This window comes from Brienomyrus brachyistius, chromosome 9 (genome assembly GCF_023856365.1).
Source record: "Brienomyrus brachyistius isolate T26 chromosome 9, BBRACH_0.4, whole genome shotgun sequence".
In the NCBI taxonomy this organism is placed as follows: Eukaryota; Metazoa; Chordata; class Actinopteri; order Osteoglossiformes; family Mormyridae; genus Brienomyrus; species Brienomyrus brachyistius.
The window spans coordinates 12,243,050-12,254,539 of NC_064541.1; the positions used below are offsets into that span (position 1 = coordinate 12,243,050).

Here is an 11,490-nt window from a genome sequence, read left to right on the forward strand (position 1 = left end):
GTACCATTTGTCCTACTTTGGTTAACAGCAGCTCTACCATCTACAAAAGGGGTGGCCAATCTTATCCTCAAAGGGCCGGTGTGTATGCAGGTTTTAGGGGTAACCTTTAGGTCAGCTGTTCAAACCCAGGTGTGAGGACTCTTCAGCCAATCAGTCCTCTAATTAGTAATCTAGCAGTGAAACCGGCATACACAGCAACTCTTTCTGGACGAGACTGGCCACCCCTGATCTATATCAGGATTGACTCCCACACAGACCACCGCCCCTGGTGGCACATGGCTTGCTCTCCTTGCCATCTGACAGAAAGTCACAGATGATCCAGACACACCAGCCTATGTGGAGGACAGGATACCCAACCAGGGAACTGTATGAAGTGGGCGGCCTCTCTGCAGAGTCAGGATTTGGCTGTCATGGTCTCTGAGCACTTTAAAAGACTATTCTACTGGGATAATGGAGGGGGAACCCACACAATTGAATTCTTTGCACTTTTGGCAATTGTTCAATTTATACTAAATTATAAAGGACTTACTGCAAAGCATTAATGCTGCACATTATTTAACAGTTTACTTTTTCTGATAAATAAAACACATACAGTTTTACAAAAATACAGCTTTATATACACAGTACAAAAGAAACAAATGGCTTACGTTAAAAAAAGCAGGAATATGTACAATATGTACCAAAAACACAGGTAAGAACACGTTTGGTTCCAGATGCCAAACAGCATACTTCATTGCCTCTTGGCGATTAATACAGTTTATCGGTCTCTTCCCAGGGATGAGAGGTCACAGTACTGAGCGGTACTTGCAGGCAAACATGATCCAGACAGCGCACGCAGACTCGGCGTAGGTATAGACCCGCACTCGGACCGCCAGCCTTACCTGGTCACCACGGCAACAGACTATCTCGTCACAGAACGGAGACCTGTTGGGTCACAAGAGGGCCGCCGTCACCTGCCACTTTCCCAGAATACTGTTAAGTGTGAAATTGAGTGCCGGGGCGCTCCCGCTTCCTGCAGCCCTGCTTACCGCATGCTGGTGGCGAATGCTCTGCGGGCGTTGCGGTGTGTGAAGTGGATGGGGAAGCCCTTGAAGGTGTGGCCATCGGGTACTGCCCGCCGCACTGCATCCTGGAATTCCTCGTTCCCACAGGACACCCCTGTGCTGCGCTCCAGCTCGTAGGCCGACAGCGCCGCCGACAGCAGGTAGGACAGCTGGTCGTCCCACGCTGTGGTCATACCCAGGTCCTGAACGGCAGAAACCCCAACAGGAAAGCATTACAGCTCTGCAGCTCCCTGTGTGCAGTTCCCCAGTCCAAACTTGTTTCTGAATCTTAGAGCTCAGCAATTAAAGGAAACAGGAGAGCACCTGAGCAGAGTTCCCCGTTAGCCAGACTGCACTAGAGTCAGCGAGAAAACTGTTACACTGCTGCCTGCCCTAAGGCTATAGACTCTGAAGGTTGTTGGTTCAAGTCTGAAGTAGTATCTTTAAAGAACTTAAATCAGAGCAACTGCAGTTAAATGTACGGCTTTAAGCGTACCAAAAATCCACTGCATATCCACTGTGTCAGCTAAGGAAATAAAGAGACTCAGACCATCGACAAACAGAACAATGGTACCTTCCTGTGCTCAGACACCAGCAAACGCATCTCCAGCTCCAGGTGGTTGCTGGCAGCAGCTGGATCCAAAGCAGGGCTGCAGAGCGGGGGCAGGGGGGGCGCCGAGGAGCCGGATCCCGGGGTGCACACGGAGAGCAGGGCGTCCTCGCTCATGGACTTCCACAGTGACGGCTCCCGCAGGTCAAAGACGCACAGTTCCACGGCGTCCGAGGGCTGGCAGTTGGCCAGGAAGGACTTGTGGTTGAACACGCAGCCTACCGTTCTGTACGGGTACGAGGGGCGGGGCTGGGGCGCGAGAGGAGGGTCGTCTGGGTTGATGGGCTGGTGCAGGTATCTGCCAAACACCACAAATTTGTTGTACACATAAAACAAATAATCCATAGAAATGCCAATGAATCTGAAATTCAATACTTGTTTCATGCACTATTTCCGTTGCACATATCTATGGCAGGACAATCGTCCACAGTCAGTCATATTAAAGGTAAACTGCACGTAAATAGTTTCCTGGTACTTAATTCCGGGCATAAATACCTGTGCCCAGTAAGACTCTCCCAGAAGGTGATGGAACCTTCGGTGCCACAGGTCATCACCCAGGCGTGGGGCACGGCCTTGGCTTTGGTGCCCACGCACACATAGGCATCCAGGCCGAAGCCAAGCAGCAGGCTGCACAGGAGGGTGGCATGGTCCTCGCAGTCGCCCTGGAAACGCAGAACGACATCAGCCCTCCGTGCCGAGCACCGACCACACGCACTGGCTTGGAAAGAAGATCATTGCGATTTCCCTGGTAAAAGGACTTTTAACTCAAATAGTCACCCCTCATATTTTTCCTGGGCGTTTTCACCTCACTATGCAGGTATCGGGCAGCTTCACACCCCCAGCGAACCTCACCTATGCTGCCCCCTGTACAGCAAATTCATGAGATTCAAGATTCATGGGAAACGGCAAACACGGACTGGGATGGTAGGGGGCCCTCTTTAAAAGTAAACACAGCAGAACTTAAATGGCAGCAGCATACAGGTTACTCAATTTCTTCAGTGAAACATAAATAATGCAAAAGATGCACCTTTAGCTGTCAGTGGCTGACTTCAAGAAATTTAAGTTTCATTTCTGGGTGGAATTCCGATCCCCAATGCTTACCAAAGGAACTAGGGTATAACTCACTGTATCACCTGGTAAGTCAGAAGTCAAATGCTTGAAAAAGTAACAAGATCACAGGGGGAATCCACAAACATGTGGGGCGAACAAACATTTCTCAGGGCAGCGTTCCAGTCAGAGCCTATCCCCAAGCCCCTACTCCAGAAGCTGACCCGCGTTGCGCTGGGCCAAGGCCGGTGCGGTCAGGATGACGGATGGCTCACAGAACCATTAATATGGACCACACAGCCCAAAGAGGTCCCGGGATAGCCTTAGAATTAATTTACCGGGGACGGAACCAATAAATCACAGCGTGGCGAGCTGCACTTCAACCCACAGGAGTCGAAGAGTATGATTTTAGAGATGAAAGCACAGGAGTGCCCACAGGAGCAGCAGGCAGAAGATTCCAGAAAAAAACTACTAGCAGCTCTGGGATTTTTTAACCATACATCATCCAGACAAAACTGGTCTGGTTGTTTCACATCAGCTGTCAGGACATAGTGGAGGCTTTGCTCTCTGTCTATTGAATTCTCTTGATACAGCCCCCCTGGAACAATGGATGGCAGTTCAAAACGTTAATTATTTTAAAAAATAATAATAAAAGTAACATAGATAAAATTGTGATCGTATAGAAGATGTAATTATATTATCAGAAATGCAAACATCAGCATATTAACATTTTCATACAAAACATAATATAAAACATATGGACATGCACTTCCATGTAGGGGTGGGCGATATGGCCAAAATTTTGCACGTTATATGGAACGCTTACACTTCGGGTGGTTAGAAACACTGGCGCTGTTGTCATCTGTCGAACGAACTGTATCTCTGCAAAGTCTGCAAATAACTGTAGATTACTGCATGTGAGATTTCTCAAATCCAAGCCATTGCTACACGATCAAAGTAGAAGCTTTTCTGGAACGAGTTCTTCCCAATAAGCCATGCTGCGCAGACTGCGTACTTGACCGCATAGCTGCCCCTTCTATAGACGGGCAACTACCAGCACGATATTTCAGTTTCTCTCAAACTGGCGCTCGGGGACCCCTGCCCTTCCTACCCGACCGGGCCCCTGAGGACTGAAACACCGCACTGTTTTTGGCAGTCTGATTGTAGATGGTTTGTTTTGTTTTTAATCAAGTTAGGTAACTGATTAGAGAAGATCAATTAAGCGTTTACTTCAAGACCTAGTCGAGATCCACTGACACAGATAATTGACAAAAAGGTGAGACCGTGCTGAGATTATGCAGGCCCCTCACCCTGGGGGAGTGGGCACCAATGATGAGGCTTGCCTGCACACCCACATGGGCTATGATGGTATTACACCCAAGACACAAAATATTATACTGTTGTAGCCCTTATAACTGAGAATGGCAATATTACCAAATAGGGAAACAATGTGGATTTTCATGTCTAAAAACATGTTGCTTGTAAACAGCTCGTATTCATGTTAAATCATCTCGCCAGCACCCTCAGGACCCCCATTACCTTGTTCCCGCAGAGAAAGGCCAGCAGGCTGCACCACTGCTCATGGCGGCCCCCACCCCCCACCACAGGGGCCCTCTCCAGCGGCAGCAGGCTGACAAAGCGGGCCGCTTGCCGGGGGCTCTCCAGGATGCGGCCCGCCCGCAGGACACGCACATAAGAGCACACAGGCCGGTTCACACCATTTTCGTCCTGCGAGGCAGTACACGGGACAAGTGGGGGGGGGGGAGAGAGATGGATGTCACACAGCCAGGGGGCAGCAGAGCCTGACACATGAAGGTTTGTTGGGGGATGGGGTTGCCCTAACCTGGGCAAAGATCTTAACCAGCTTGGTCTGGTGTGACGGCCGGATCTCCAAGAACTCCCTCCACCACTGCTTGGCGTAGACTAAAAACAAGCGTTCCGTCTCTGCCCTTCTCTGCCGCTCCATGGATTGCTGCAAATGCCAGTTAGAGTCGGTTAGCCATGGGCTGCATAGTCACAGACACAACACAAGGACAGAGGCGCATAAAAATGGTCAAGCAAAATAAAAATGTTAATTCACAATCAGCCAGCAGGTGGCACCGTACATAAACAACTTGTGCTACAATGTCTAGCCATTTGTGGGGCCCTGTTGTTGCTGTACCTTTGAACTAAAGAGCTGAATCCAAAGTTAATGGCTTGCTGTGCCAAGGGGTAAAGATTCAGTCATTTCAAACAGAAAATATTGCTAGGAAATTAAAGACGGTTTTCCACTGTCACTAAGAAGTGAGCCGTACTCGATTTCCAGCCCTCATAAATTATAGGAGCTGTACCCGAGCTGTACCTGCACTGACATGGCCCTGCTTATTAGCAGCGCCGAAAGCGTGATTAAACTAAGCTGGCTGCGTCACCTCTAGGGGAGATTAATGGACGTAGCCCGTGACGTAGTCGCTGAAAAGACATTGACATCAGCATTTTAAATCGATGCATCATTCTTTTAAAATTATTTTAATGAAACTACCTTTATGCTTTCTAAAATGCTTCAGTTAATTATAACAAATGTTTTTTTAATACCTTCTATTTACCAAAAAAAAAAGTGTCCGACTTCAATCTGCAAAAGTACCGGCATACCACCATCTTTATACATAGTTTAGCCACAATATCTCCTCTTTGAAAAGATGCTGAGTGACTTCAATGCTTATCGCTTCCATGATTTACCAAAATAATAGCATTTGGCGTGCTCCACTAAACAAATTTAATAAGCATACACCGAATTTAACCAGATTACTAACTTTTGGGCGTCACAATACGCATCTCATTCATATTTTTAGGCACAATTCTGATCTGCTTATCAAATTGCGGTCAAAAACAATGTCCGTGCAGGGTCGAAAAGCCGGCAGCCTTTATATAAAGCCCTGCAATGAGTCAGATCGTTGTTGTCACAATAAAATTAAATTACTGTCAATTTAATTTTCTGGAGGTAAATTAATCGTTTATATTAACGAACTATGGGATAAAATAGTCGATAGATTATTCCACCGAAAAATAGTCATTACTGGCAGCCCTAATCACTGGTCAAAATGCATGTAGATACCGGTGATCTGTGTCGACATGCATGGATTATCTGACGGAAAAAGAACAATCTATATATTATTCATTATTACTAGTATCACACATCACAATGTAGTGATACATTCCTGATAATTTGGAACTTCCAACCTTTTACTTAAAATACTAGGGAACGGCTGAACGGAATGGATTCGTAATGCAAATTTACGCAAGCTGACGCCAATTCCGCTAGTGTTTGATGCTTACATAGCATGGCGATTCTCACAGACATGCTAGCGGAAATTAGCACATAGTAATCATGATGTACACCGTGTGAACAGTAAATAAGTGGCTCATTGGTTTTATGTCACTGTCACTTTCCAAGCCAGGCAACACCTTTACCGAGCCGATCCTTCTGCAGTGGAAAACCAAAGCGACCTACAGCCGTAACGTCTTTTCGTGGTACGGCTCCGTTCCTGAATGCCAGTGGAAAAGCGCTATAAATAAAACCTAAAGCATGCATTCTGAACCTAAAGCATGTGGGCAGAGCACGGTTACACAAAGCAACACAGCCCACCTGCGTGCTGACAACATCCGGGCTTAAGGTGTCCGTGAGAGGGGGGTACAGCTCCAGTTTCACATTCAGGACACCTGCTGGAACTTTGCACTCGCTGCCTGTTCATCCAATGGGGAGGGGGGCAAGAAAGGAGAGAGAGAGTAAATATCCAGACTCACCATTGAGTTCCACTCTGGTAGTTATAAGGTAGGGGATACCAAACGTTTGATGTTTGTGGACCAGTTCACATCACACAAAAATTTCATTGGCCAGTAAAGATGCTGGGGGGGTGGGGGAGGGGTTGATCGCTTTCTTACGTTTAACTGTTGTCATTGTTATGTGAAGAGAATGCATGAACAAGAGGGCTGAATAAACTATAAAAATTCAATTTTTTTTTGGAAAGCAACCAACACCCCCCCCACCCCCCCTCAAAAAATACCCCAGCATTTCTGTGGCCTGGTGGAATACTGGGACCAGGGGTTGGGAATCTCTAATGTATGGGTCAAACACAAGGACACACGCAACCAGAAAGGAGCTTTCATTCATGCTACAGGACTGCTCACACAACTTATTGGGAAATTTTTCTTACATGCATACAGGATAAATATCTCTCTTACCATGCACACGCATGACACACACAGCCTGCTTACACCATCATTGGTCACTTCTGCACACATGGGCAACAGCCAACCTACATGTAAATTCCTCATTAAAGGACACACGCTTCCCTACCCACTCCCAGAAGCTCCACGGCCAGACTGGTTTTCCCACTTGGAGAGCTGAGGATGGAACGCCAGTCTAGGAAGTGGGAGGAGACGAGTGCAGTCTCCCCAGCCGGGTCGGTCTTGATCAGCACCATGTGTACTGGGTCGCAGATAGACAGCATGGCTGTCGCGTCGGCCATTTTGCTGCCCTCCCCTGGATAAGGATTGCGTAACAAATACAATCGTATTTGTTCATTTATTTTGATCTAAGGCAAAATATGCAGATATTCCAGCTTTCCCTCCCCACAAAAAACACAATGCGGGCCGTGTGCATTTAACACAGTGTGAAACATATTTAAATTCTCCCCAGTTTGAGCTCCTCAATGTCTAATGCAATATTCCAGTGATCACGTCGTTTTCATTTAACTTCAGCTTTATGTGCAGCTCAGAAATGCGATGATGAGGAACCACAGAGCCTGAGAAACTTTTACAGCAAGTGGTGGTGGTCGGGTTGGGGGGGGGGGGGGGACGGTGACGAGAGACACACACCGCCGGTCTCCCTGTGCACCTCTAGCAGGAAACCGTCCATCAGGTCTGGCTCGCAGGCACAGGGCACGGGCTTGGAGCGGAAGCGCTGATTCCTGAAGTGCAGGTACAGGGTGAAGGTGGAGCACACCTGCCCAGGTAAGGCAGCCGGCTCCTGCAGGTGCTCCAGAAAAGCCTTCCCCCCGAACACCTGCAGGTACAGGTATCTCCTTGACGGGTCAATGTTGGCTGGGGAAACAGTACACAGAAAACCAATGAAACAGAAGATTACTGAATGCAATTGTGCCTTTGTATCCAAATGCATAACAAACTGTGCCTTGAGTTATGTACTATCTGTATGTACTCTTGTAGTTAGTATATAGTACAAATATTAATGTGACAGATGAAGCAGAAGTTTCTGTTTGAGTCTTAGGGACAGAAACATTTCACCGTTTCTCTTTTACCCACAATTAAGCAGCAGACTACGGCAAACCAACACACAGATGACTTGGGGGAAAAAAAACACTGACTTTTCCTCAGCTGTGTCCCCTCAGTATCGACATAGTGAGTGGCTGGCTTGGGAGACAATTCCGGGCTGACCTTCTCCTAGCAAGGAAGAGGAAGATCCACAAATAAGTCACTTTCTGCCAAGTGCAGTGTACTTTCCGTCATGTTACTCTGATGGTCTCCAATATCGCTCAAGATAACGGTGTCAAGATGCCCTTCTACCTTGTCCAATAAATTGATCCACAATGTCTACCTGAACTGTACCTAATCTGATGGCTATAAAATTACTCTGATGCTGAAAATATTAATGTCCTATGTTATATAAAGTATAATCCGCTGTACGTCATAGTTATGACTTTGATTAACTGCCCGCCTTGCAGTAAAGGGGTCTTTAGCAGTTTTTGTACAAGTTTCACTTGTTAACATCTGGCACCTTCGAAAACTGCAGCTGCTTCATCAGATCGTCGACGACGCCCCGGCGCTGCAGGGCTCGTATGAAGTCCGCCTCGGACAGCGTGCGGTGCTCCGGCCCCAACTCCTCTCTCACCGTCTCTGCCAGCACGTCTCTTATCTTACCGTGAATGTCCATCTGCGTAAAACGAGCAATATATCAACAAGACTGCCAGCCATGTCCTGACATCCATGCTGCAAATAAAACCAAATCTGCTCATCATCACCCACCACATACGGGTAAAACAACCCCCGGCTTTCCAGCCTTGAACGTCAGAAGAATGGCCGCTAGCTAACAGCTGGTGACAACCTGACAAGCTCTGGTTACTACTGAATTTGTGCCGAGTAAGTAAATCCTCACCTTAGTTAAATGGTTGTGAATGATTTGCTTGAGCTCGGAAGCTTTCCCCGGCGGCAGCGACATGTCAGCTCCGGATCTAACCCTAACACCGTTTCAGTCTCGGTTGATCTCCTTGGCTGACTAACCATAAGACCAATTCTCTAAGCGTCCGATCTCAGTGTTAAAGTTAAGTCACGCGTCAAATCAAAAACACCTTCTGAGATCTATATTCACTACCGCTTTCCATATTTTCAGAGCGTAACTAAACACATACAGTCCCCCCTCCACAACTGTCAGTTTAAACCGTGGCGGAAAAGCCAGCGGGAATATCCTCTCAGTCAGGCCTGGCTTATTTTTAAACAATAGTGTTATTAATTACAAAGAGACAGATACCAATGTTTTACATGTTTCGTTTATATTGTATCTAATTGTCTCAGATATGTCGCTAGATACTTTTCCCCATAAATTTAAATTGCACGTCCACTTTTATATCAGGCACATACATAGACAACCGCCACGACATTCGGTCTAAAAAAACAGGAAGGACCCAACTTATGCGAGGTCACATGATAGTGCGAGTTTTTTTTTTTCTTTGGCGTCACTTTGGCATGCCGCTTAGCTCTGGTGGTTGTGAGTGTTAGGTGTTGCGTCCATTAAATCTGGTCATATCTAGTAACAATATCAAATATTTCGTTAAATTATTATTATCGTACTATAGTACATTAATTGTAGTGCTCGGCTTTTATTGGGACACATTTTCCTTCCCAAATGATACATTGCACCAGGAAAAAGTCAAACCTATTCTTCAGCAGTCAGCTTTGAGGCATACTCTGGGTAGTCATACCCAAGTGTGACATGAAGCATTTTCCCTGAGCCGTGACATATAATGGCATTTATTTCAGTTATTTTCCAAAGAATAAAGTGTCCCTACCTGATATGCAATGGTATAAACCAAGGCTGTTCAACTTGAGTGGCAAGTGGGCCAAATAAGACAACCATTGGGGCACACCAGACTCTATGGCAGCATAACTTTATATTGCATATAACATTAAAAACATCTATGCATCCGCATGTATTGCATCGTAATTTAGTTATTTATATTGTAAATATGTACAATATTTACATTGCATTCTTTTACAGCAATGCTTTTTTTGCACAATAAGCGCATCGGTTTATTGCTTACTGCAGTTGGCAGAATTAGTATTTGTCAGTTCATTCACTTCGGGACTGGCGATTTTCACATAGATTTTTTTCGGGCTTTGAGTTTGACTTCATGGACCCTTTTAGGTCAAACTCTTTAAAGGAAGCCGGATTACCGGATGAGTTGCTGCAGTCCGCAGAATTGTTACGGTGCGGGTCAGGTGTGATATCGCTGCACCAATTCACAGCACATACTTAATTAAATGATATAATGTACCTCATTTTATTTATCATATTACATAAGTGTTTGACTACTGGCAGCTTAGAACAGCCCTGGTATAAACGAATAGTGAATAAAAGCCAAAAGACAATGTCAATGGAGGGCGGAAACGCAAAAGAGTCGTTTAAGGTTTGTTTTGCGCTGTTAAAATGATTTGCTCTTTATAGTGCACTTCGCTTTCAACACCCCTCACTTTCATAAACCATGACATATCAATTTAAAGTCAGAATTCATATGACTGTGCAGTTAGGTGCTTATCTGGAACAAAATCCGTCATACCAGGGGTGACGATGGCTGTGACTGCAAACCGACCGTACAACTCATAACAAAAGCAACCTACACTTACAAGTATACTTCCCCGAAAAATAAATAGATCATTATTCATGGGTGGTTAAACATTTCATAACCAAATGTTTGTATATAAATTTTGTTTTACAATTGTTGCATCCCTCAAAAAGTTCTGATGAATTAACACGCATTTATCTAATGTCCATTGCTCCACCTAGTGGAAGCAGTATGTAAGTGCGAATGTTGCGGTCAGTCAATTTTCCGAATTCTAAGTAGCGTCAGTTAAGTGAGTTTTCTTTCCCCCTTGGACCGCAGTGGACATCCCCCTCCCCTAAAATGCTTAACATCAGTTGACAAACCTTTTACAAGTTTTAATTCATCTGTTGCTGTACATTTGCGGAAGGTGCTTCAGGAATTAAATTTAGCCTAGCTCTATGGGTGAAATGGAGAACTTTAAATTGACTTGCATAACTGGAAAAGTAACGGAAGGTATAATCCAAGTGAAAATGGTAGATTACCTGGATTCAAATAACATTCTGAGGGATAGCCAACATGCATTTAGGAGAGGTATATCCTGTTTAATTTACTTGAGTTACTAAGGAAGCTACAAGAGAAATTGATCACAAAAAGACCTACAATGTGATCTACTTAGATTTCCAGAAGGCCTTTGATGTTGTCCCCCACAGATGGCTCTTGCTTAAGCTCAAGGCGGCAGGGATTTTAGGAACTGTAGCAGTTTGGATTGCATTGGATTGGAAACTGGTTAACAGACAGGAAGCAGCGAGTAATTATTAGATGCACAATGTCACAGTGGGCCTGCATTCATAGTGGGGTACCGCAGGGTTCAATTTTAGGACCACTATTGTTCCTAATTTACATTAATGATATTGACACCAATACATACAGTAAACTGGTTAAATTTTCTGACACCACCAAGGTGGGTGGTGTAATAAAC

At 45.5% G+C, this 11,490-nt stretch overlaps 1 protein-coding gene across 1 annotated transcript; it reads right to left on the bottom strand.

Annotated features, from left to right (window-relative positions):
- Positions 1–594: 594 nt before the first annotated feature.
- On the bottom strand, positions 595–9,290 carry cep76 (centrosomal protein 76). Its single transcript, XM_049024140.1, has 12 exons — positions 8,849–9,290; positions 8,471–8,626; positions 8,061–8,136; positions 7,555–7,779; positions 7,034–7,219; positions 6,323–6,420; positions 4,544–4,672; positions 4,240–4,428; positions 2,149–2,315; positions 1,618–1,951; positions 1,029–1,246; positions 595–924 (listed from the first exon to the last, which is right to left on the bottom strand). Exons 1-12 carry the CDS (start codon positions 8,909–8,911, stop codon positions 786–788), a joined length of 1,980 nt encoding a protein of 659 aa, XP_048880097.1. The 5' UTR covers positions 8,912–9,290; the 3' UTR covers positions 595–785.
- Between the last annotated feature and the right edge of the window lie 2,200 nt (positions 9,291–11,490).